Source organism: Candidozyma duobushaemuli (genome assembly GCF_002926085.2).
Source record: "Candidozyma duobushaemuli strain B09383 chromosome Unknown B_B09383, whole genome shotgun sequence".
Classification (NCBI taxonomy): domain Eukaryota; kingdom Fungi; phylum Ascomycota; class Pichiomycetes; order Serinales; family Metschnikowiaceae; genus Candidozyma; species Candidozyma duobushaemuli.
In genome coordinates this window covers 310,770-336,693 of record NW_020289895.1, presented here as the reverse complement: position 1 = coordinate 336,693, position 25,924 = coordinate 310,770, and the positions used below count along the sequence as shown (strand labels likewise).

General features: G+C 47.9%; 7 protein-coding genes across 7 annotated transcripts; 6 read left to right on the top strand and 1 right to left on the bottom strand. All coding sequences in view use genetic code 12, as the record gives it.

Annotated features, from left to right (window-relative positions):
* Window positions 1–1,199: 1,199 nt before the first annotated feature.
* On the top strand, window positions 1,200–3,929 carry CXQ87_001661 (OPT family small oligopeptide transporter; the record flags this gene model as incomplete). Its single annotated transcript, XM_025480195.1, has 1 exon — window positions 1,200–3,929. The coding sequence occupies one exon, from the start codon at window positions 1,200–1,202 to the stop codon at window positions 3,927–3,929; it is 2,730 nt and encodes a 909-aa protein (XP_025334495.1).
* A 1,913-nt stretch (window positions 3,930–5,842) lies between these two features.
* On the top strand, window positions 5,843–8,580 carry CXQ87_001660 (OPT family small oligopeptide transporter; the record flags this gene model as incomplete). The annotated part of the gene is made up of 2 exons (XM_025480194.1): window positions 5,843–6,598; window positions 6,667–8,580. 2 exons carry the CDS (start codon window positions 5,843–5,845, stop codon window positions 8,578–8,580), a joined length of 2,670 nt encoding a protein of 889 aa, XP_025334494.1.
* Window positions 8,581–9,185: 605 nt separating this feature from the next.
* Window positions 9,186–10,748, top strand: CXQ87_001659 (uncharacterized protein; the record flags this gene model as incomplete). Its single annotated transcript, XM_025480193.1, has 1 exon — window positions 9,186–10,748. The coding sequence occupies one exon, from the start codon at window positions 9,186–9,188 to the stop codon at window positions 10,746–10,748; it is 1,563 nt and encodes a 520-aa protein (XP_025334493.1).
* A 2,886-nt stretch (window positions 10,749–13,634) lies between these two features.
* On the top strand, window positions 13,635–16,370 carry CXQ87_001658 (OPT family small oligopeptide transporter; the record flags this gene model as incomplete). The annotated part of the gene is made up of 1 exon (XM_025480192.1): window positions 13,635–16,370. One exon carries the CDS (start codon window positions 13,635–13,637, stop codon window positions 16,368–16,370), a length of 2,736 nt encoding a protein of 911 aa, XP_025334492.1.
* A 940-nt stretch (window positions 16,371–17,310) lies between these two features.
* On the top strand, window positions 17,311–18,921 carry CXQ87_001657 (uncharacterized protein; the record flags this gene model as incomplete). Its single annotated transcript, XM_025480191.1, has 1 exon — window positions 17,311–18,921. One exon carries the CDS (start codon window positions 17,311–17,313, stop codon window positions 18,919–18,921), a length of 1,611 nt encoding a protein of 536 aa, XP_025334491.1.
* A 330-nt stretch (window positions 18,922–19,251) lies between these two features.
* SLR1 (Slr1p) lies at window positions 19,252–20,187 on the bottom strand (the record flags this gene model as incomplete). Its single annotated transcript, XM_025480190.1, has 3 exons — window positions 19,252–19,631; window positions 19,715–19,911; window positions 20,111–20,187. The coding sequence occupies 3 exons, from the start codon at window positions 20,185–20,187 to the stop codon at window positions 19,252–19,254; spliced, it is 654 nt and encodes a 217-aa protein (XP_025334490.1).
* Window positions 20,188–21,562: 1,375 nt separating this feature from the next.
* CXQ87_001655 (uncharacterized protein) lies at window positions 21,563–25,748 on the top strand (the record flags this gene model as incomplete). The annotated part of the gene is made up of 2 exons (XM_025480189.1): window positions 21,563–24,855; window positions 25,163–25,748. The coding sequence occupies 2 exons, from the start codon at window positions 21,563–21,565 to the stop codon at window positions 25,746–25,748; spliced, it is 3,879 nt and encodes a 1,292-aa protein (XP_025334489.1).
* Window positions 25,749–25,924: the final 176 nt, after the last annotated feature.

Below are 25,924 nucleotides of genomic sequence, written 5' to 3'. Positions count from 1 at the left end.
AATACGATGCTCTCAAGAGCCAAATAAGAAAATGCTATTTATCTCCGCGAATATTATGTAGACCTGAAGGCCCATTCAAGAAATAACCCCACTGAAAGATAAGATAGATCCACGGAATGATAACGCACGGCTTCATTGTCCAGAGTTAAAACGGCAACTTTTTGAGCCCCCGGTATTTCTTGGCATACAGTGCCGAAGCGAACAATAGCTGACAACATGCTGCATGGCCTGTAAGTGCGTCAAAAAAAAATCCTGTCTCACACACAAGGCTGGCTTCCTCTTGGTGAAAACTTGGAACAATGCATTTTTAAACACACGAAGAAAGAGTTTTTGCCATTCTGAATCAATAAAGTTTATTTAGGCTGCTTGCGCTTGGAAGGCGTGGATATTTGACACGCAACCGAAGTCTTGGCACGTCAGCCTCAAGAGCCGTGCAACCCGGTGTACCCTGATAACACAAGGTTTTGTGGTGGTCGCAAATATGAGGTTATTTTGAGGAATAAAGTCTTGGCGGTGGCTATCGATTGGTTGGATTGCTTGAAACATTTGAACGCCCTGTGAGGTCCTTGAGGTTTAGGGACCCTGATAATGGATGATACGCCACACTTCTTCGACTACGGTGAATTGAAGATCTCCAGTATTTTTTTTTTTTTTTTTTTTTTTTTTGTCAAGTTCATCTGATTAATGGAAAACCCTATAGAAGCCAATTTCAGGCATTGTTGAAGTCCCTGTTCTGGAATTCAATTCATGGAGTGCAACCACACATGAACAATGCCGCCACATGTCATGGAATTGCAGTTCCACAGTCCTGCTTCATGAATACGCAAAACTTGTAAAGAAGTGGAGCTGGTTTTGCTAATCACTTTTCGAGGTGATGCATAAGATGAGTCCCACTGAATCTCACAGCTTCAGCCGTGCGATTGAACATGGTGTTACAGCATAAAATACACAAAGAAATTGTAGAAATTGTAGAAATTCACATCATCTGTAGCCAAAGAGATTTCCCTCTTGCCTCTTTTACGGCTGCGACCCAACTTGCCCCACTTTCCTCCAAGAAAAATGATAACGCTGTGGCGCTTAACCTGGAAAGGCTCGAAGGTCACCACGAGAGATAAGAAGCACCCGATTTTGATCTCCTTCCAGGACCAAATGTAGACTATAAAACCAGGCGTCATGGCCTGCTTCTTGGATCCTCACCAATGACTGAAAAGGTTGATGCTCATGTGAGTGTCGTCAGTAGTGGAAGATTGGCACCCGAGAGCCACCAGTTCGACTTGAATGCGGTCATGTCCAAGGCTGTTTCTCTCGGTGATGTTGCGGAGCAGTTTACCTCGGACCAGAAGTTCTATATTTTGCAACAACTCGGCTACGAGCATCTTGAGTCTTTTGAGGACCTTCCCGTCAATGCCACTTACATGTTGGAGAAGATCGCCTCTTTGAGTACAGAAGAGGCCGTGGAAATCATCAATGAGGCCCTTGACCAGCACGAGGGAGACTTGAACCTTAGTATGGCGAGGTTGGACTTCATGAAAGCTCTCGTGGACTACAACACTGCTGGTCGGGTTTCTACTTCCAAAAAGACAGGCGTGACTGAAGAAAAGTCTGAGATCCAGCAGACTGTGGAGTCGTTGGACGAGCTCTCGTCTGATGCCTCTGGAACCTTCAACAAAGCAGAGCCCTTTGCTATCTTTGACTGGGATCTTCAGGTGAAAACCCAGGCTGGTATCATCGGTTTTTGGTCAATCTACCCCGAGGTAAGATCTGTTGCCCAGCCGTTCGATGACCAGGTGCCTTGTGAGACTTTCCGTGTGTATGTCCTCGGTCTTTTGTGGACCATCATTGGGTCCTTCATCAACCAGTTCTTCACCGAAAGAATGCCCAGTATTGGTTTGTCTACCGCAGTGGTGCAGCTCTGTATGTTTCCTTGTGGTAAGTTTTTGGAGAAGGTTCTTCCAGCCTGGGATGTGAAGATCTGGAAGTGGAAGTTCAACTTGAATCCTGGTCCGTGGAGTGCCAAAGAGCAAATGTTGGCCACCCTTACATACTCTGTCAGTGGAGGCACAATTTACGTTTCCTACAACCTTCACAATCTCCAGTTGGACAAGTTCTACGGGGTCAAATGGGTTGACTTCGGATACCAGATCATTTTGACGCTCAGTACCAGTTTCATGGGATTCGGCTTGGCTGGTATTGTCAGGAAGTTTGTTGTTTATCCTGTCAACTGTCTCTGGCCCAGTATCTTGCCCACAGTTGCCCTTAACAGAGCCTTGTGTCAACCAGAGAAGAAGAGTAATATCAGCGGCTGGAGGATTTCCAGTTTTTCCTTCTTTTTGATCGTCACCGCCGGATCCTTCCTATACTTCTGGATCCCCAACTTTTTGTTCACGGCGCTTTCAAAGTTCAACTGGATTACGTGGATTGCTCCTAACAACTTCAACGTGGCTGCCATCACCGGATCCCAGTCAGGATTGGGCCTCAACCCTATCACCACTTTCGACTTCAACATTATTCTTTACAGCTCCCCTCTTGCGCTTCCTTTTTTCACAACCTTGAACTACTACATTGGAGCTGTGATTGGTATGTTTTGCATTATTGGAATCTGGTGGACAAACTACAAGTGGACTGCCTATCTTCCAATCAATTCAAATGCGTTGTTCACACGTACTGGAAAGAGGTACTCTGTGACCTCTATCTTGAACGAGGACTACCTCTTGGACAACGAGAAGTACCAGAAAGTTGGCCCTCCTTTTTACACAGCTGCCCAGCTCGTTTCATACGGTGCCTTTTTTGCCTTGTACCCATTTACCGTGTTCTACATTGGAGCCACAAATTTCAAGCAGCTTGCGTTTGCAACCAAAGGGTTTTTGAAAATGTTCAAACTCAAGAGAACCTCCACTTACGATGGCTACAACGATCCCTTCAGCAGGTCTATGGCTAAATACAAGGAGGTGCCTGAGTGGTGGTTCACGATCATCTTGGTGATTTCATTGGTGCTTGCCATCTTAGCCGCCAAAATCTACCCATCACAGGCCCCAGTGTGGTCGATTTTCTTTGCCTTGGGTATCAACTTTGTCTTTTTGATCCCCATCTGTATCTTCTACGCACAGACCGGCTATTCCTTTGGTCTTAACGTTTTGGTGGAGTTGATTTACGGTTACGCCAACCCTGGCAATGGTTTGGGTCTCAACTTCGTCAAGGCCTACGGATATGTCATTGATGGCCAGGCCGAAAACTACATCACCAACCAGAAACAGGCACACTACATGAGAATCCCACCCAGATCCCTTTTCCGTCTCCAGATGATCTCCGTTTTCATCCACTGCCTTGTGCAATTGGGTACCTTCAACTTGCAAATCAACACCATCGAGGACTACTGTGATCCTAGACAGTCACAAAACTTCAGCTGCCCTCTGTCCAGAACCTTCTATTCTGCGTCCATTCTCTGGGGTGTGATTGGACCCAAGAAGGTGTTTGGCGGGCTCTATCCCGTTTTGCAGTGGTGCTTCTTGATCGGCTTTTTGTTGGTCTTTCCATGTGTGTTGTTGAAGAGGTACTTCAACAGAAACAGCTTTGTCAAGTATTTCCACCCTGTGCTTGTCATCCAGGGCTTCATCTTGTGGGCTCCTTACAACTTGTCTTACATCACACCAGGCCTTTACGTGAGTTGGACATTCATGTCGTACATCAAGCGCCGGTACGAGGCCTGGTGGGCCAAGTACAATTACATTCTTGCTGGGGGGTTGACCGCAGGTATAGCCTTTTCCAGTATTATCATTTTCTTTTCCCTCCAGTACCACTCCAAGCTGGTGGTGTGGTGGGGTAACACTGTGAACAAACAGGGTCTCGATTACATTGGACCACCCCGTTTGAACGCTACTCTCGAGGCGCCAGAGGGTTACTTTGGGCCTCGTGTGGGCAACTTTCCATGATTATAATTAATATGATATCGTATAGCGAAGGTAGAGCAGTAGGGTGTGTGATCTCGTAAACGCCCTCGGTTTGGGAAAACAATAACTCCTAAGCCACAAAGATAAGGTTTGCTCGGGATGGGGTGCTGGATCTCCGATTGCAATACAGTCCACACTAGAGCGATGGAGATGGGATATTAGGGTGGCATAGGTTGTTTCTGAACCATGAGTTCCTCACATCTTGTTTTCTTAGTCACGAGGGTAGCGTTTTCGATTGACTGCTGTATCGCTGGTAAGGGGACCTCAGGGGACTTACACTTTTGTCACCTGGAGGGTGAGTTTTTCAAATCACGAATATGAAATTTCTCCACCTCTGGCTAAAGTCAACTGTAGAACATTCCGCTCCGAAGCGGGATATGCAAAGAAGGGTATAGTTCGTGATGATGCTGATGGGGTTAAGTTGGCAGCCGTGCCTCAAACGCAGTTGCAGTGATCCACGGTCTGATGCTCAGATTCAAGGATGTTTGTTTCGAAGGGAGTGCCAATTCAAGGGAAGTGTAACTGCTGGTTTTTTAAACCTTCCCAGGTGTAACTCGGCAGCTCGACCCGTGATTCAAGGTCAGCCTACCACATATCGCAGATACAACGAAGCCCTATATTCAGTAAACCGGTCATTTAGGCAAGTTCGTGAAAACACGAAAAATCAGAAAATCCGGATTTCATGACATTTAGCCGCGTAAGAAACATCCACGAGCCAAGCCCGATACGAAGCCAACGCCAAACTCGTTAACGAAACCCACAAGTACCGGCACTTTTGCTACCGACGTGCCGAGGCAGCATGCGGCGTGAACGGAACAATGGGTGTTTTCGAGGTCAAACCACGAATTTGCGTTCCCCAGACTTTGTCAACGGAGTTGCGTTCCCCAGACTCTTTGTTCAGATCATCCATTGTATCACTCAAGACTTTGTGGCACCTCCCCCCTTCCAACCAAATTCTGCAAATCCATTCTATCACCCCACAGACTAATTCCATTCCCCACTGCCTACGACTGAAAACCTCCCAGGCACCCCGGCTGTTTGTCGCAGTTGCAGCCAAAATGTCTCCTCCCAAGCCATGGAAGCGAATGGCCAAAGCCTAAAACACGCCATGAGCCGCACGTCCCCAGAACCGGTCTACCCCATCCCATCTAACTGATTCTGTCCAGTTGAATGCGCTTCCCCACAGAAACCGACATAGCCGCGTGGCAGCGCCAAAAAAGATGGCCATAGGCTGTCATGAAATTGATAAACGCCGCATCCACCTCGCCGGTACCGGGATCGTCAAGGCCACTAACCAGGGAGTTTTGGAGACTGCGACTGCGATAAAAACCAGAAAAAAAAAACCTAGAAGAAAACCTAAAGTACCATGCCGCCTGCCAAGCGAACGCTGAACCCTTGACACCTGTCAAACCAGCACCCAGCCTTGGCGGGTGGTAGTACCCTGGCTTTCACCATCTCCACATTCCTGCCGCTCAGATAGATAAGCGGGTATATGCGGCTCATTGCCGTACGTGTGGAAGGCTGTCTGTACGGCATTGTGCCGTGGCTGGGATCGACAGGCGGCAGTGGAAGCCAGTCAGAGGCTTTTGATTTGTAGAGAGCGATGGAGCGATAAAGGGATGGATGTTTTATGGATGAACGTGGGATTTTGCCAATATTCAGCTAAGGCATATTCAGCTAAGGCACCGTCGACCAACAGTCTTTTTTTTTTTTCTATTTTTTTCGATCCTCCACTCACGAGCTCGTCGCAGATAGGTGCCCTCACAGCTCGGTTATGCGCGTCACCTGGTGCATGCGAGTTGCGTGCTGCAACATGGAATGGCCCCAGAGCTCGTGAGTCAACGAGTTCGTATAAATACCACAAAGGTCGCCCCATATTTTTTGGCGGCCCATCCATGGCAGAAAAAGTCAATCCCATCACCAGCGTCACCAGCGCAGGAAACAGGCTCGACGCCGCAGACCACGAGCTTGATCTCAATGCCATCACCTCCAACCCGCTTTCTCTAGGCGATGTCGCCGGTGGTCTTACGCTGGACCAGAAATTCTATATTTTGAGGCGCCTTGAGTTTGGTCACCTCACCACGTTCGACGACTTGCCCCCAACGGCGGCTTTCATGATCGAGAAAATCCAGACCTTGGACATTGCCGAGGCCGAGGAGATCTTGAAGCAGTTCTTGGAGGACCACGACACAGACCTCAACATCCCCAACGAGGAAATCGACTTTGTCGAGCTTCTTGTGGAAAAATCGCCCCGCAACGCTGCTCGGGGCCACGTCAAGACCATGGGCTTTTCAGAGTTGGAAAAAGAGCACAGCGACAAGGAACACACTGCTGTCAATGAGCTGGTCTCGCTTTCGTCGCTCGAGTCCATGGACTTCAAAACGGTCTTTGACTGGGAATTGCAGGCGAAAACAGAGGCCGGTCTTATTGCCTACTGGTCGCCTTACCCTGAGGTTCGTTCCGTTACAGATCCATACGACGATGCCTCCACTCCGTGTGAAACATGGAGAGTCTATTTCTTGGGCATGATCTGGGTCGCCATTGGCTCTGTCATTAACGAGTACTTCTACAACAGAATGCCCAGTATCAGTTTACGGTCCCTGGTTGTGCAGCTTTTCCTCTATCCATGCGGCAAGTTCCTTGAGGCCGTGGTGCCCAAGAAAACCATCAAAATCTGGAAATGGAGCATCGAACTCAACCCGGACCCTGGTCCCACAAGGAGCAGTTGCTTGCCACGCTTTGCTACAGTGTGAGTGGTGCTGCTGTATATGCCAGTTCTTTCATTACACTTCAAAAGTTAGACATCTTTTATGGTCAGAAGTTTGTCGACTTTGGCTACCAGATCCTCTTGGTGCTCGCCTCCAACTTCATGGGTTTCGGTCTCGCCGGTATCTTTAGAAAATTCGTCATCTACCCAGTCCATTCCATCTGGCCTACCATCTTGCCCACACTTGCCCTTAACAAGGCCTTGATTCAACCCGAAAAAAAGGAGAAAATCCACGGCTGGACCATTTCCAGATACAGCTTTTTCTTCGCCGTCTTTGCATTTTCCTTCTTGTGGTTCTGGGTGCCAGACTACCTCTTCACGGCGCTTTCTTCATTCAACTGGATCACCTGGATTGCCCCTAACAACCTCAACTTGGCCACCATCACCGGAATGTCGTCGGGCTTGGGCCTCAACCCCATCTCGACTTTCGACTGGAACATCATGAGCATGAACTCGCCTTTGGCTATTCCCTTCTTTGCTCAGTTGAACAACTTCTGTGGAATGATCATTGGTTTCTTTGTCATTATTGGCTTGTGGTGGACCAATTACAAATGGACTGCCTACTTGCCCATCAACTCCAACCAGATTTTCACCAACAAGGGTGAGATCTATCAAGTGCAAAGTGTGTTGCTGGAAAAGGGTACACTTGACCAGGCTAAGTATGAGGAAGTCGGTCCTCCATTCTATTCTGCTGCCAATCTTGTTGTGTACGGTGCCTTTTTTGCAGTGTACCCATTGAACGTGGTGTACGTTCTCCTCACTGACTACAAGAGACTCTGGTTCGCCATTAAATCCATGATCAAGTCGATGAACTTCAAGAAGAAGACCTCCGCCTACGACGGTTTCAACGATCCGTTCTCGAGATCCATGACGAAATACAAGGAGGTGCCCGAATGGTGCTTCTTGATCATCTTGCTCATCAGTGTGGTGTTTGCCATTGTATGTGTCAAGGCCTACCCATTGAACACCCCGGTGTGGACCATTTTCTTCGCTTTGGGTATGAACTTTGTTTTCTTGTTGCCCTTCTGCGTGGTCTACTCCACCACGGGTACAGCCGTTTCCATTAATGTGTTGCTTGAGTTGATCATTGGTTACGCTCTTCCAGGTAACGGTACCGCCTTGAACTTCGTCAAGACCTTGGGTACCAACATTGATTCACAGGCTGAAAACTATATCACCAACCAGAAACAGGCGCACTACTTGAGAATCCCACCAAGAGCCTTGTTCCGCGTCCAGATGATCTCCAGTATCATCTACAGTTTCGTCTCTGTGGGTGTTCTTAACCTTGCCATCGACACCATTGAGGACTACTGTACCAGTGGCCAGCGTCAAAAATTCTCCTGTCCTAACACCACTACTTTCTACTCTGCATCTGTCTTGTGGGGTGTCATTGGACCCAAGAAGGTTTTCGGCCATCTTTACCCTGTTTTGCAATGGTGTTTCTTGATTGGCTTCTTGCTCGCTTTCCCATGCTGGGCGCTCAGAAAGTGGGGCAGAAAGACCGTCATTGGCAAGTACGTGCACCCGGTTGTCATTGTTTTCGGTTTCCTTCAGTATGCTCCTTACAACTTGAGCTACTACGCTCCAGGCATGATCCTCTCGTTCGTCTTCATGTACTTGATCAGAAAGAGGAAGACCGCCTGGTGGGAGAAGTACAACTATATTCTCTCTGGAGGCATGGATGCTGGTGTTGCCTTTAGCAGTATCATCATTTTCTTTGCCGTCCAGTACCATGCTAAAAATATCGAATGGTGGGGCAATACGGTAAACGACAATGGTATTGATGCCATGCGCCCATCCAGACTTAATGTTACGACTGACGCTCCCGATGGGTACTTCGGGCCCAGAATCGGTCATTTCCCATGAGACATGAGATAAAATACGAAAATTAATTCATTGAACTAGCAGGTTGTAGCTTGGAGTTTGAGGCAGTACCCAACGGTATAAATGCTGGCGTGCTGTGGATAGCCCTCTGTCACATAAGCATCACTAATCATCATTGATATTTTTTGTTAGATTCATCTGATTAAATGGAAACCCTATTGAAATTTACATAGAGAAAAAACCATCTTATCAGCTTCCAGAATATAAACAAAAAGCTGTATGCATGGTACGTTCTTTATCATTATGCTCAAAGAACTCAATTTTGCAGCCACTTTGCAGTCCACCAAAGAACCCCCGTCAATGCACCTTAAACTCAAACCACTATACTTAAATGTCAAAAGTCACGGATCTTAACTTCCACAGACCGCCTTCACAATCTCCATCTACACCCACCTTCACCAAATCGTAAATCATCCTGTCAACGTCATCTTGCCTACTAAGCCTCGCGTCATGATTATGTCCTATCGCGAAATCTCTCACGCCCACTTTTAGGCATGGTCCATGACAATGCACAGCCTGCACACGCTAAACTATGCAGCCGTTCATGCGTATAAAGAGCCACTCAACCCCATGTGTATTTTTCAAACATGGCCCGTTCCTACCAATTCCAGATACAACTAGAAAATCCAAATCGACAGTTCCACCCTGGCGACACCGTGCGGGGTAATGTCGCCCTCGAGGTGCACAAGTCCATGACAGTTCGTGACATCACCGTGCTGCTATCTGGCCAGTGTAAGTCTGCCAACTACAAATACGTCACCCAGTATAATGCTTTCACGAAAAGGTACGAGCAGCGGAAGGTGAGCAACTCAATTGGTTTCAATCTATTTGGATTCTCCACAAAGGTCTTTCCCCCGCCTAATCTCCAGCAGCACGGTCAAGCTGAGGAGTACACCTTGGCTGAGGGCAAGTACAACTATCCATTTGAACTTGCCTTTCCAAACGGAACGGTCGAGGCAAAAGCAATGTCACACTTTGACGTCAGCTCTTCGTACGTGGGTAACTCGTTCTTGTACGGTCCCAATTTGCCTCGTAGAGGCACTCAAAACATGGGCCCTGTAACGGTATCCCTTCCGCCTTCTTTCAATATGACCCAGGCCAGTGACGATTATGCAATTGTGCAGTATAATGTCGATGCTAGGGCGGACCGCAAAGGCTGGTTCAAATCGGACGTTTTTGACAGACAACAGCTCCGTTTCTCACCCCGTCTAGACTCCGTGATGTTCTCGTTCGGGCCCTTGATGAGCTCACAAGGCGTTTCGACAAACAACTCTTCATTCATCGCCAACAACAGCACCGGAAACGCAAGGCTCAAGTTTGACATTGAAAAGAGCAAAAGAAGCGAGGGACGAAGCTTCTTGAGAAGAGTGTTCACCTCCAGAAGCGTCAAAATCCCCTTGGAGCTCATGGTGGAGTTCAAGCAGAGCAACACCGTTGCGTATCCACAAGGAACTACTGGCCGGGTTTTGCACCAGGGCGACAACCTTGCAGATATTGTCAGCCTCAAGCTCTTCACTGCATTTTCGTCAGAAGCGCTTCAGCGAATGTTGATTGGTGGAGACGGGAAGAAGAACGTACCATCAGCGCCCTTGTCGAATCTCAAAGTCAAGAAAATTGCTGTATCCTTGGTCCACTTGGTGTATTACCAAGGTATAGAGCCCAAGGTTCAAGCTCGCGAGAATCTCGTCGGTAAGCAGTCATTTCAGAACGAGTTCGAGATCTCAGACTTCGAGGAGGTCGAGTATTGGAGTCAGGATTTGGTGAGAAAGGTCAAACAGGACTACTCTGTTTACTTCGAAACGGGCAAGGCTTTCATGCTTGAGATACCACCGGAAATGACCTCTTTTATCCTACACTCGGACTTCCAGTCGTTTGCAGCCCCAAACATTCTGGTGGACTACCAGCTCAGAATCAGCATGTCGGTATCCACCACGGACGAGAGCCCGAACCTGGCAGAATTGGTCTGTACTGCTCCCATCGTGTTTCTTCCGAACCGGGTCGACGGAGCCTCTTCTATTGAATACCACCCACCACCAAACCCACCACTTGAAACTCTGATTTTGCAACCGCCTGGAGCTGCTGGACCAGACCAGGGAGGAGAGGCAAAAGAGGAAGAACTACCTGCTTATTCTGAGGTTGGCAGGGCTTGAGCTGCCGGAGAGGAAAATGACGATAGGGGTCAAAATGCATAAGCTCTTGGCACGGTGTTTGGGGTAAATAGTGGTATTAAGTTAGCCCTATAATGGTGCTTGTGCCCACCAAAATCAGTCTAAATTTGAAACATTGTGAACATACCAACTGTGTTCCATCTCATGCAGAGCAATGGTTTTAGGGGGTGTTTTGTGAGGTCTCACATCTATTACGTGGGTCTGCAGCTCGTGCTATTGTAATTTATGGAACCCTCCAGTAGAAGGCGCCAAGTATACTAGGCGACGCAGGCTTGTATTTATTTGAATAGCATCAATTGCATTTTCTCTTATCAGCGAGTTTACTTGAAGCTTGGCAATAAATTGCACCGCATCAGTTGTGGCGCTTGCAATACATAAAGAACCGTCTAACCCCAATCACAATACTCACACCTTTTCCACCAAAATGAAATTCCCCGCTTTGTAGTTCTTCGTATCCTACTTGTTTGCCTATGTTGCCGCCGCATCGTATTCGAGGTTGCCTGGATCTTTTGTCGATAGTGACCATCCACTGAGTCGCTCTCGTTTTACCATATGGCAAGTAGGTGGAGCATTCATCGCGGGAACTGGTGCTAGGCTCGTTTTGGCTTCAATTTCACCAGAACACTCGAAAGCAAAGAAACTGATCTGAAGATTTTGCTTGTGATAGCAGCGAGAGTAGGTACCCATTGGTTCCTTGGAGCAGCTGGCTGAGTTGTTATGTGGTCTTAGGTTTTTGTAAACGATACGACGAGAGGTCTTGGGTTGCCCTTTTCACGCTATTTATATCAATGCTTTTTAAACTATGTTAGTAAATTGGAGGTGTAGTCATTGTTGAGAAATGAAGAAGGACCGAGAAAGAGGAACATGGTTTGCGTTGTCCAGATGGCTGCCGGCAATTTACTCTTTTGTATGATTATTACAATTGACCTTCCCACACCGTGTGAAGTCAGATTGAGCCCGAAAATAATGAGGATACTGTGCTGATTTTTTTCCAATTTTAGGATGAATGATTTGAAGTAAAGATGTATTAAAGTCAACAAAGTTTCCAAGGGTAGGCATCCAGAAACGGATTTTTAGCATCTTCTGTTCTCGCAAAATTCTCCGATTGCAAGTTTACCTGAGTGAAATATTGGCGTAGACTTGCAACGAAACGAAATCTTCTATCCTGATATCCCACAAGGCCTATGGAAAGGTGAGGGCTACACCAAGGACATTTCGAGGTTTTCTCCAGGTTACATCAAACTTAATGTCAAATTCGACTGAAAAAGAAGAGTATGGACAACCCAGGTTATCAAGTTTCAGCTATTCGCAGCACAGAGCCTTCTACTACCATCCACTCATCATGTACCAGTGAACAGATAAGACGTCAAAAAATTAGAAGGTTGCCGTACACATGGCTGGTGATTTCTTCAACCCCTTGGGCAACTACATGTGTTAAGCCGGAGGAAGAAATGACATGTTGATATGCACAAAGGCTTACTCTTGTACGGCTCGGTGTTGCGCTTTTCTACTTTCGGACACGCGATCCCTACGGTGGCCTTATCTCCACAATTAAATTTTGGGGGCACTCTAGATTATGTTTCCACAGAGTTGTAAGTTTTGGTTGTGTAATTCTTCAATACAAGGTAGCTCCCCTGGAGCCTTATCTCTATTCGCGGCACTGCTGGTGTTGTGAATAAAGAGCGTCTGCAGGGTCCTGATAAGCTGTCAGAGGATTTGGCAGGTCTACACCGAAGGAGCTTATGGACAGTAATTCAGTTCTGCAAGATGCTGATAAAATACCAATGAGTGTTCTTTTCTTTTAGACGACATCTGTTGAACAAGAAGCTGACTTTCAACCCTTATCTTTTCTGCTTAATGCTCGCGGTGTTGCAATTCCATCCAAAAGTACAGAGGGCTAAACATGCAATTGGCGTTCTTTATGACATGAATTCATGAATTTGAAGTGGTGCCAAGACCGCCAAAAGTCTTGGCTGCGTGGCATTCAACCTGTTTGACAGAGGGTGCAACGTCACAGTTCTGTGTGGCACCAAGATGATCGTTATCACTTTGGCAATCATTGAGGCAAAATCGGCTCGAGGGTCCTCCTTTGGGGTCCTCTTTTGTAAAAAAAAATACCATCAATATGTTAGAAGAAAACGAATGCAACGAAAACAGAAAGCTGTCAAAAGATCTGGTGCCACATCTGGTGCCACATGTGTGGAACAAGGGAACCAGAGCTTATCGAGAGCAGGTCCGCCACTTTGGCGACCGGACTTGCCGTGGATCACACGCCAAGCGGGCTAAGTCACCCTGGGGAAAGTACTACTATTCCGGTGAGATCCACAACCGCAGTCTATCGTTGTTTTCCAGGGGCCATTTCTAAACTTTTTAAATTTAAATTGTAGAAATGAATACACTTCTGAATCCGCCAGGTGATTTATTTAGGCCTCTTCGGATTGGCTGCCGTAAGGTCCGAGAAATGGCACCTCGGCTTAAAGTACCAGGCCGCCTTGCAATGCACGGCGGAGCTACAATTCCCTGGAGCCATGGATCCCCAAAGGGCTTTGCTGTGGCTTACAAGCCGCTGGGAGTAGGACAGCGATTTACGGGCCACCGTTCGGAAGCGAAAGTCACAGAAACACCAGTCATGAAAAAGAGCGACCTTCAAAAATAACGGAGCTAGGTCTAGTACACCCATCTGTGGATTTGCCCGGATTTCGGCAGGTTTTGCCATGTCACTTGATAAGCGATATGCAAGGTGGTTTGATAGCCGTGCCGGCGCTCGCCTTGTCGATTTTGCAGCCATAGCGATACCGGTCCAGCAGTCCACACATAAAGTATAAATACGGCCAGAGAACCCCGTCCGTTTTCTTCATCGACCCACCAATGTCGGAAAAAATCAACCACATCACAAGCGTGACCAGTATCACCAGTGGCACCGACAGGCACGACGTCAACACCTTCCAGGTCAACTTGGAGGATGTCAGCTCCCACCAGTATGGCGTGGCAGAGATCCTGGAGGAGCTTAGCTTGGAGCAGAAGCTTTACATTCTTAAGAGAATGGAGCAGGACAACCTCGAGTCTTTTGATGACTTGCCTCCTTCTGGTGCTTTCATGATTGAGAAGATCCAGAGTTTGGACATCCACGAAGCCGAGCAAATCCTTAAGGAGTTCTTGCTGGAGCACGACGGAGACGTAAACATCACCATGGAGTACTACGATTTTGTGGAGGCCTTATCGAACTACAAAACGGGTGTGGATTCGGAGTCTCTGAGCAAAGGCCTGGTCAATGAGAAGAAGGAGATGGCGGAGAAAAGGGAAGCTATCGTCACAGAGCGTTCTGTCGAGTCTGAAGAAACCGGCAAATGGAACGACATTTTCGACTGGGATTTGCAGGTCAGAACCGAGGCCGGCATGATTGCTTTCTGGTCTCCATACCCAGAAGTCAGAGCTGTCACTGATCCATATGATGATCCAGAAACACCTTGTGAAACGTTCAGAGTGTACGTGCTTGGCTTAATTTGGGTTATTCTCGGTACGTTTATCGGCCAGTACTTCAGTGAAAGACAGCCCGGTATCGGGTTGGGTACCTCTGTGGTTCAACTTTTCGTATACCCATGCGGCATGTTCTTGTCCAAGGTGCTTCCAGAGAAAACCATCAAAATCTGGAGATGGAAATTTGCCCTCAATCCTGGTCCCTGGAGTCACAAGGAGCAGATGCTTGCAACCTTGTTCTACAGTGTCAGTGGAGGCAGTGTCTATGCGGGCCATTTTATTGTGCTTCAGAAGTTGGAGATGTTCTACAACAACCCCAAGTTCACTGTGGGCGGCCAGATTCTTCTTGTTCTTTCTTCCAACTTTATGGGTTTCGGATTGGCAGGTATTTTCCGCAAGTTTGTCGTCTACCCAGTCACTGCCGTCTGGCCTACGCTTCTTCCTACCCTTGCGGTGAACAAGGCCTTAACCAAACCAGAAAAGAAGGAGAACATCAACGGCTGGAAGATCTCCAGATACTCCTTTTTCTTGATTGTGTTCGCCTGCTCCTTTGTCTACTTCTGGGTCCCCGACTACTTGTTCACCGGTCTTTCCTACTTTAACTGGATCTCCTGGGCTGCTCCAGACAACTTCAACGTTGCTGCCATCACCGGCTCCTACACTGGTTTGGGGCTCAACCCATGGACCAGTTTTGACTGGAACATCATCGGCACAGGCTGTTTTATTACCCCATTTTTTGCCCATTTGAATGCCTATATGGGCTCTGTTCTTGGTCTTTGCTTGATCGCTGCTCTCTGGTGGAAGAACTACAAGTGGACCGGTTTCTTGCCCATCAACTCCAACCGTATCTTTACCAACAAGGGTAAGGTCTACCTGGTTACGGCTGTTTTGAACGAGAACAACAAGCTTGACCAGGAGAAGTACGAGAAGGTTGGACCTCCATTCTACAGTGCAGCCAACTTGATTGTGTACGGCACTTTCCTTGCATTGTACCCCTTGAACTTTTTTTATGTGTTGTTGACCAACTTCCAGCAGTTGAAGTTTGCCATGGTCGGCTTGGTGAAGGCGTTCAACTTCAGGAAGAAGCGGTCCACCTACGAGGGCTTTACCGATCCGTTCAGTGTTTCCATGAAAAAGTACCCGGAGGTGCCTGAGTGGTGGTTTACTATTATTTTGCTCATCTGTTTGGTATTTGCCATCATCACCGTCGAAGTCTACGACTTGCAGACCCCAGTGTGGACCATCTTCTTCGCGTTGGCCTTGAACTTTGTCTTCTTGATGCCTTTCGTTGTGGTTTACGCTGCCACCGGTACCAGTATGTCCATCAACGTTCTTCTCGAGATGATCATTGGCTACGCTCTTCCAGGTAACGGTACCGCCTTGAACTACGTCAAGACCTTGGGTACCAATCTTGACTCCCAAGCTGAGAACTACATCACGAACCAGAAACAGGCACACTACTGGAGAATCGCTCCAAGAGCGCTTTTCAGAGTTCAGATGATTTCCGTCATCGTCAACAGTTTTGTTGCCGTGGGGACACTCAACCTTGTGTTCAACTCTGTCGAAGACATGTGTACTCCTCACCAGCCCCAGAGATTCACCTGTCCTGGTTCCACCACATACTACTCTGCTTCTGTTATTTGGGGTGTAATTGGACCCAAGAAGGTGTTTGGAGGTCTTTATCCTATTTTCCAGTGGTGCTTCTTGATCGGCTTCCTTCTTGCCTTCCCTTGTTGGGCACTCAAGAGATACTACGGAAGAACTGTGTTTGGTAAGTACTTCCACCCTATTGTGTTCACCGTTGGCATGATGATCTACGCTCCATACAACTTGTCTTACCTGACGCCCGGAATGATTTTGGCTGTTGTGTTCATGTACTATCTCAGAAAGACAAAGACTGCCTGGTGGGAGAAGTACAACTATCTTCTCGCTGGCGGAATTGGCGGTGGGATTGCCTTCAGCTCTATTATCATCTTCTTTGCCGTCCAGTACCACTCTAAAGACATCAGCTGGTGGGGTAACGATGTCAATTTGAGCACGCTTGACTACAACGGTGGAAGAAGACTCAATGTCACCACCCAGGCTCCCGATGGCTACTTTGGTCCTAGAATCGGCCACTTTCCATAGACGGGATTACCCCTTGATTGGGGTTTGTTCTATAGATTTGTTTAGTTCTCCGTGCACAGGCACAGTGTTAGATACGAGGTGTTGGAATCGATTAATGTCTTTTGATGTTTGTAGTTGGAAAGGAAATATTTCTCTCACAATTTGCAATGTTGTACCTGAGAGTTTACTTAGAAAATGGATTTTTGCTATCTCTACGAGTTAATTTCTTGATACCGAAGATCGAATAGATAAAGGTGACAAAAGATAGGTATGGGCACCCGTCAAGAAAGCCTTTAAAATAGCCCTGGTTTCAGCTTTTGGGAAACTGAAATCCTGAAGTCATTTTTTAACAAGTTAATGTGACATAGATTCTACTCCTAAGCTGGGCCTCCATTACCCAAACATGTACCACGCCAAAAACACCAGTTTGATTCATTGAGCTCCACAAATGACGCCAGAAGCTTATCAATGCTGCTAAATTGGACTTGAAAAAAAAGAAGGAAAAAAAAAAAAAATAAAAAAAAAAAAAATAAAAGTGAAAAACTCCAGTGGGCCATTGTTCTCTGCACCTGTCCCTATCGCTCAAACACCACCACGCCTCCACTTCAAAGTAAACCTCTCCATCGAATTCCTGAAATTCCCAAACCCCAAATTCTCCAAAACCCTGTTCCTGTTAAATCCAACATTTCCTTCGCAAATCACGGAGAAATCCACCGTTCCGCCTCACCGCACCAACCCACAATGGCCCAATTTGCACCCAAAGAGTCCTCGAACCACCCCAAATAAACTTCCACTTCCGCTTTCGGACTGCCAGCAGCACCACCATTTCTTCCCTGCCGCCAAACCAATTTCACATAAAATTCAAAAATCACAACACTTTTCCTCCCTTGCCTCCCCTATCACCTCATCGCTTATCAACACTTCTGCATCCAGGCTATCATTCGCAATTATCACCAACTACATGAAACGCATCTTCCGGAGAAAGCTGCGGTCCAACCTGACCTCGCTGGATGACGTCAGGCCGTTTCAGCGACGCCTCAGCCTTCCAGCCCCCAATGAGGTGGAAATTCTCCATTCCATCAACAACGCCGCCACAGAACCCCACGAACCAGATGACTTCTTGGACGAGGAGTCCGTGGCGCTTTCCGAGACAGAAACTCTAGCACAGCCCAAGTCCCACCGCTGGGACCTCCAGGAAACGTATATGGAGAATTACACCGAGTATCTTCCGTACGTGATGAACAGGCTCAGGGCTCAGGCACTAGACGAACAGAGGGCTAGAGCTGAGGACCTCAGTCCCACAGCGACTTTGGATGACGATGAAACGATGATTCTGGAACTGGAGCTGGGAAATTGCATCTTGGGCCGGCCCCCGGATGCCTGGAACTTGAAGCGCAGCTTGGTGGTGCTGAGAGAGTTCATCAAGGGTACCACCTACTTGTTTGCAGACATGCGGGCGTTTGAAAAGTTCCGCTACTTGCGGGCCAACCAGAAAAAGCTCAACAAAAACACTTTTATTGTCTACGATGCCGAGGGCAATATCAAAAAAGTGAGAGGGAAGCCGCCGTCAGAGGAAAACATGGCCCTGCTTACGAGAAAGGGCTCTGTGGTGGACCAACGACAGCACATTATACCCGTTGACCATAAACTCCGGGGTGACGGCTTGCCCATTTTCAAAATCATCAGCCCCTACATGTCCTCGTTCCGCAAAAAGGTGCCGTATATGGTGTTCCGTCGGTATCGCCAGATTCCGCTTCGTCCCAAAGGCACAGAAAAAGACGACGAGGACGAGAATTACGAACTGTACGTCTTCTGCACTGTTCAGGTCAAAAACTACTCCCTCTACCGCCGCTTCATCTTCTACTTCACTCCTGAAGGTCTTCCCCCTCTGAAGTTGTTGGTTTTCCAGAACAACCACCGGCCATTTGCAGATTTCAACTACCGAGACACCCGTTTCCGGATCCTGGGAACCTGTCTCACAAATCCATACCTCATGAGCTACAACCCCGAAATGAAGTTGCTTGTGCTTGGGCCTCGCCAAAACTCGCTTTGCGACAATATTATAGACAAGCTGAGCCAGAACGCCGCCAAGTCCGGCTCTACTATCGACCTCACAGACAATATCCTGCCTGAAGACTTCCCCAACCCTGTTCCCCATCCCAAGAACCCCATTTTAGCTGACGATGATGGTCCCTTATCAAGAACATCTATCAGAACCTACATTCTCAACAAGATGCCACCTTTTGGTCGCTTCCTCGACTCATGTGCATACATGGACGACTCCCCGTTGTTCCCAAAACGATACTCAGAAACAGGCAAGGTTGAATTGTACCAGGACAATACTAACATGGACCCTCACGCTGATCTCTCACTTGCCTCGAGTCTCGATCACGACAGCTTGGTGATTTCTACGGTGTTTTTGACGCTCCAGGAAACAAGAACAAGAAACACCAATCGCTATGCCTCCAACAAGTTCATGGGAGGTGTAGGTGGAGGTGCTTACCTTGCTGGTCTGGCGGGTAGAGGCATTGAGCCACATCATATTGGCACTTTCACCATGAATGCCCTCTAGAGCTGTAGCGAAACAGCTGAATCGGGCAATGGACTCTGAGATGTACATATTTATTAATGAGTAACGACGAGATATCTGATTGGATGATATATTTATCGGTCTTGAAAAACCCAATGCCACCTAGGGAGGCTGAAGCGTATTTGCTATATTTCAATTCGTAGCTCGGTAACAAATGCCATCTTTAGAGGCAGCGTGCCAAATGCTGGCTCAATGCCATTATAAAACCCAAGAATTTCCCATTACCAGATGCTCAATTGGCCTACAAACTACTCCAGTGCCTTTCCTTCCTTACATTCTATTTATTAAGCGGGCATCGTTATGCACTTTTGTTTAGCGGCTGGGAGAACGGGAGCGAGACCTTTCCCTCTGAGGAGAAGCTGACCTCGAGTAACGGCCACGAGAATACTCGTCGTTTCCATTCGGTTCATGCGAATCGGGACCAGCAGCGTCTCGGCTGCGGTCCTCATCCCTAGTCTCGAAATCACGATCTCTTCCTCCACGGTCACCCACGTATCTGTCTGCTCTGTCTCTGTACGAATCTCTTTCGTCACCAGGACCGTCGTACCGCCTGTCTCTGTAGCCATAAGGCTCTCTACCGTAGCCGTAACCATCGTAGTATGGATCACGGCCTCCTCTTGGAGGTGGATAGGGATGTGGGGCAGGGTAGCCGTATCCGCCCCTTTCGTAGCCATAGCCATAGCCATAGCCACCTCTACCGCCGCGTGGGGCGGGTATGGAGCCCCATAAGGGGGTGTGGCGTATCCTCCTCTAGGGTATCCGCCTCTTCCGTAACCTCCACGGCCACCTCTGAAACCTCTGGATCCTCTAAACAGACCTCTTCTGGCGGAATAGGGATCTGAACGGGCCATCTGGACAACCAAACCGTCTTGTTTGGCGTAAGGCAAAGGTTTGCCATCGAGCTCTAGAGCCTTCTCACAATCTTCTTCGGTCTTGTATTCCACGAAGGCATACTTTTCACCGTCGTCTGTTCTGGGGGAGGAATATCGAGCCGGACGAGCTCGCCATATCTGGATGTTAGTTTCTGGATTGGGATGGATGGGTAACCGGACAAATAAAGAAGAAAGCGAGAGACTCATGGAGGCTGGAGAGGTGGAGGCCTGGATGGATTCAGAGGATGGAATGGGGAAGGAGGGGAGGGGATCTGTGCCGGAACTAGCATGGAACGTACTTCTCGAAGTCGGGCGCCAAGTCGGCCGCCTTGGATTCTTTGGTGAACCCTGTAACGTAAAGGGTATTTTTGGGCATGGGATGTGTTTGACGACGATGGAGAACGTTGAAGATATACCGCGGGCACGTGATAGTAGGCACGTGATTTACGGTAGAGGCCACACGACGGCTATTTCGTTGAGCTGGTCGGTGGATGGCGTCGATTCTTCGAGGTATCTGAGGAATGAGCTGGTTCTGGCTTTCTGACAGGTCGCTAGTTGCTGTACTTGGGAAGTTGTTGGTGTTGGTACTGCATATATACTTCCATGTCCACGGAACCGTACTGAAGGCAACTCCACAGCATTTATCTTGAAAGAATCTGGTGAAGGCCTTTCTTGACGAAAATATGAACATTCACTGCCCAAGTCTTTTGCTTGACGAGCTCGGATTTCTCGTAGTCCTCTTCACACCCGTGAACCATCGGGGTCCAAGGTCCAAGGGTCCCCCTAACATCTATTTTCACCAATTGATCAGTAAAAGCTCTTTAGACTTTCTATATCCAATTTCCAAAATCGCAAAGACACGTGGTTCATGAAGTGGCTAGAGAAATCGCTCCTTCTCACTTGGCCTGTTGTTGGGTTTTTTGCAGCCATTCACCCCTGTGGCGTAAGAAACGCCGAGGGTAACCAAAAGTTAAATCAGCCTCGATTTGCATCCAACAAAAGACATCTAAATCTGCATAAGCCAGATCACAGGACAAACCTTGATATCTGCTCGGCCCACCTTCTCTCCAACAATGGCAGCCTTGGCGATGAACCTGGATAACTGTTTCGGAAAGCTGGAAAAAGGTGCCTTTTGAATTCGAATAGTTATTTTTTCGGAAATCAATTCCGCTGGAGCCGAGATCACATTCTTTATATCGAAGTCATATGAATGCCATTGTCGTGGTTGGCACCCTCTTTGTAGGAGTTAAGCACCACACCCGTGCACCACACCGTAAATGTGGTCCGCCTACATTTCTCTAGCCAAATTTAGGCGCACCTGCGTGGGAGGAGACCGTCACGTGATCAAGATCTATCTTTTACGCGGTGTACGGATGTCCTCTTGCGCGCCCCAACATGGTACCCAACAAAACGCTTCCCCAGGTACCGCCATACTGCAATCTAGTCACACACAACAACATAGAAGCACCGAGAAGCTTGTCAACTGCGGCGAGACCACATCAAGACCCGTACACCACCTCGTAATTAGGCAATCACACCTCCGTACCGCCACCGCCGCTACCGTGGCCACAAGTGAATCCCCTATTCTGAGAAGAGGCTATAAGGTTCGCGTTAGACCCGTAAACCAGACCCATATCCAGCGAAGAGGAGATCCATAACGGCCAGCAAAAAAGACAGACCACCGTCAACAGCAGTTTTTATTTTCCCCAGATCTCCCCGAAAATTCATCCTTCCAGCAGGTCCGATTCAACATGGCCTTCGCTGACGACATGGTCGTAGACCACAATATTCTTCTTCACCAGGACCAGGATGATCAAGACATTCTTAGTGAATTCCTAGACCAGAGAGTGTTTGACTCCGTGAACTCCGCCTCTCCAGTGAACAGCGGTATGCAAAGTCCCTACCATCCTGATTTTGACGTGATGTTCCAGAAATTCAAGCCCGAAGATGACATGCTTGAGGAAGCTGCAAAAGTAGAGCCCGAACAAGGCCACAACTACCTATACCTGTCCCATGAGAACTTCGAGAGAGACTCTTTTGCGAATAATACCCCAGAGAAGCACTCTTCCGACGACCTGGCTCTTTCTGTTTACGAACAGGTCCGTAAGGAAGTCTCGAAAGTGAAGTTTGGTAACCCAATGCAAAAGGTGTGTCCTGACTCCTTGGAACTCGAGGACCCTTCCTACTTGGATTTCTCCCCTGCCGCAATGAATGCCCTCCCATATAAGCTTGATGTTGAGGACCTTCCCACATACTCTAGAGTGGAAACCCAGATCAAGTTACGCTTCGCTTTCAGCCCGGCTCCCAAAGAAACTTTGGTTCGCATTCCACAAGATTTAGTGTCTAAAACAAAACACTGTTTGCTGTCAAGCGCCGACACGTTGCCTGATTTCCTTAAAGAGAACATGCTCTATATGGAAACTTACGTCATGACCTCCGACGGCAAGACTTCTTGCAACATTTGCAAGCGCTGCATCAAGAGGGAGCAGAAGAGAGCATCGAGATCGAAAACGGGCGGTGTTGATAACGGAATTTCTGACTCTCCGACGTCCGCAAGCAAGTCTCTTCCCAATATGTGGAGCGACGAGGATATGATCAAGAAAGCCATCATTTACAACTCCAAGGAGATGGTCAGTTTTGCACCACCATCGGGACTAATAGATGATCCAAGCAAGAGCTTGCATTTCTCCGTTAGAATTGTTTGTTACTGCAGACATCACAAGGAGCAAGACGGCTTTAAGCTTCTATTTGTCGTGAAAAATTATTTGGGTGAGGTTGTGGCCAAGCATTTGCTGAACCCTATCATGATCATGGACAGAAAGAAAAACCAATCTGCGTCAAAGGAGCCATCAAAGCCCAGAATCAAATCGGAGGATTCGGTTGGCGACAACAATGACGGAACCTTGCACCCTCTTTCGCCCAACTCTATTGACGACTCAAACTCAGAAGCTCTTGTCAACACGGATACCAACACTGATACCCTATCCGGACACAGAGGAACGAAGAGAAAGAAGATGTCGTTTGACGACAGTGGCAACACATCAGCCAATCCAATGTACAACGGCTCGACAGGCTTATCGCCTCTCAGTAACAGTGATACAAACACATCAATCCATAATATGAACCCAAAAAACAGTCTATCTTTGGTGAACAAGAATTCTGTGCCTGGCTCATTCACACAGCTGGTCCAAGCCCTGCCTATTCCAAGGCAGCGTCTGCAACAGCTGTTTGGCATGGCACAACAAAATAACAATTACCCTATGATTCAAAAGATCATTCCTGCTCAAGGACCCATCAGAGGAGGTATAGAGGTCACTCTTTTGGGTTTCAACTTCCGTCCTGGATTGAACGTTAAGTTCGGTTCTAAAAATTCCTTGGCCACGCACTGCTGGTCTGACAGCACAATGGTGACATACCTTCCTCCTGCGGCTCAGCCAGGACAAGTCTTGGTGAGCTTCGAAAGTCTAGAGCATGTCATTCCCGTTAATCAGCAGCTGATATTCACATACACTGACGACACCGACCGCCAGCTCATTGAGCTTGCGTTGCAAATCGTTGGTTTGAAAATGAACGGAAAGTTGGAGGATGCCAAAAACATTGCGAAGCGTATTGTTGGCTCCGACTCTCAGTCTGGCAGTAACAGTGGCACTCCTCCTCAACAGACAAACGTGTCAGGAATGAACCAGGCCAGTAAGGAATGGTACGACAATGCTCACAAGGCTGTGGAGCAGCTTGTGAAGTCCGAGCTCTCTACTGAAGAGATTTTGATTAACTTCCTCTCTTTGGTTGACTTGCCAAATTGCCCCATCATCATTCCCAACTGGCAGTTGTGCAACAACCAGGGTCAATCCTTGTTGCACCTTGCTACTCTCAAGAACTATACGCATTTGATCAAGTTTCTCATCACTCACGGCTGCAAGATTGATATTAAGGACAACCAGGGTCTTACGCCCTTGTTCTTTGCGTCAATGTGTGGCTCTCGTGACTTGATGAGGGTATTTATTGAGTGCAAGTCCAACTGGAACCTCAAATTGGCCAACGATAAGTTCTTGAAGGACTACAGTGATATCAACGTGTTGGATGTGTTCAGTAAACTTGAAGCGGAGAGTTACATGTCAGACGAGGTGAGCAGTGTGAACAACTCAGGCAGAGAGGTCGAGGAAGAGTTGACAAAATCATACAGCGTAGACTCATTGAACTCGTTGTTCATGATTGACTACGGAAAGCATATTTCGAAGATGGTGATGGAATCGTCCGCTGAAGATGGCCAAGAGACAAGGGATGCCGAGGTCACCGACAATGCCTACGAAACTACAAGGCCTAATTCTCCTGACGGATATGGCGGTGATTCTTCCGATTTTGCCGATTCGGAGCTCGATTCTGAAGATAGTTTCTCGGACCACGGCCGTGAACCATTCCGCAGACAATACCAAAGTGGTCTTCACGACGAGGACGATTACGACGATGACTACCAGGATTACGAGAGCAGCGACGATGAAAGCGACGATGCACATGACGAGGATGGCCCAGTCGAGGGCCCAGACAGACCACAGAGAAAGGGCTTGTGGCAGAAGATGAAGAACGCTGTTTTCCACAGCGATAACAGCGATGCAGAGCTCCCCTCATACGATGATCTCTTCCCCTTCGGACACCTGAACGTCGGAGAAAAGCCAAAGACACAACAGGAAAGGCAGCTTAATGGTCTGCAGAGCATGGAAGGCTCGCTGGCCACACGCAAGCGTCTGGCAACAGAGGAAGATGCGGGACTCACATCAGACTCGTCAGAAGACATGGTGATCTCGTACATCAACCACCCGCGTAAGACGGTGGAAAGTGACAAGATGTTGTTGTTCTTCTGGGTGCCGATTCTCGTTTTCATCATTGGGTTGTTTTTGTACGTGAGGCTTACCGGCCAGCCAATTGGATTCGTGGAGAAGTTCAAGGACATGGGCCGTGACACGCTCGGCAACTTTATGGTTGGCAACGAGCACATCACAAGGGTATTCAGAAAAGAGGCTCGCAAGGCCGCAGGGGCCCTCAAAGGGTAGGCCGACAGGGCATTAGGACGCCTTAGGGTAATGGCGTGTATATGATAATAAGTAATGGTTGATGATCGCGCAGCCAGTAGATTTCACCGCATTACCAACTAACAACTACTAGATGCGGGTGCTTTTTCTAAAAAACAAAACAACCCCGGTGGACACGTACCATGAGGCGTTTTGCACGAATCATAGTCCAGAATTTGTGCCCCTTCTAAATCACGGTCCGGTCAGTGTGGAGGAAACAACACAGTATCTATGCAGCAGCACCTTTCTAGAAGAAACAGATCGCTTCATCATAACCTCCCAAAGAGCAGTTGAAGTGTTCCATCTTTGCCTTGGAGAGATCTCGAAGACAAGTACAGAAACTGCCCAAAGGATTCGAGCCAAAACCGGCTATACAGTTGGACCAGCTACGGAAGAGATCTTAAGAGCCAACGGGTTTGGTGATGTTCGAGGAGGCTCACAAGCTGGAAACGGGGCAATTCTAGCAGATATTATCCTACAGGATCTAGCCCCCGAGCAGCACAGTCAACGTATTGTGTTCTTCACCGGCAGGATACGCAAGGACGTGATTCCTGTGAAGTTGAAAAGTCATGGAGTGAACGTGGTGGAGGAGGTGATCTACAAAACCGAAAATAAGAGCGGCATTGTGGCTGACTTTTTGGACCGCTGCAGTGCTCCTGTTGATTGGATCGTTTTCTTCAGTCCGCAAGGAACGGAAGGTATAGTTGAGCACCTCCTGGACAAGAAACTCCCTGCAGCACGGATTGCCAGCATAGGTCCAACCACCGAGGACTACCTAACATCAAAGGGCATCTGCACGCATGTAGTCGCTGAGAAGCCCACGGCCGCCTCGCTTCTTCAAAGTCTTGAGAGGCATGAGGAGGCGAAGTGAGTTCTTCTGGTTTATCTTTTTAGGTTTCTGAAGGATCATCAAAATCCAAATCAGGCCTGTGGTGGGCATGATTCGCCAAGTCTGCAGACTCAGGGTACACAGACCCGCCATATGGAAGGTACCTACCTTCGCCTTATTTATTATCGCATCGGATCTATACTACAGCCGTATAGGTC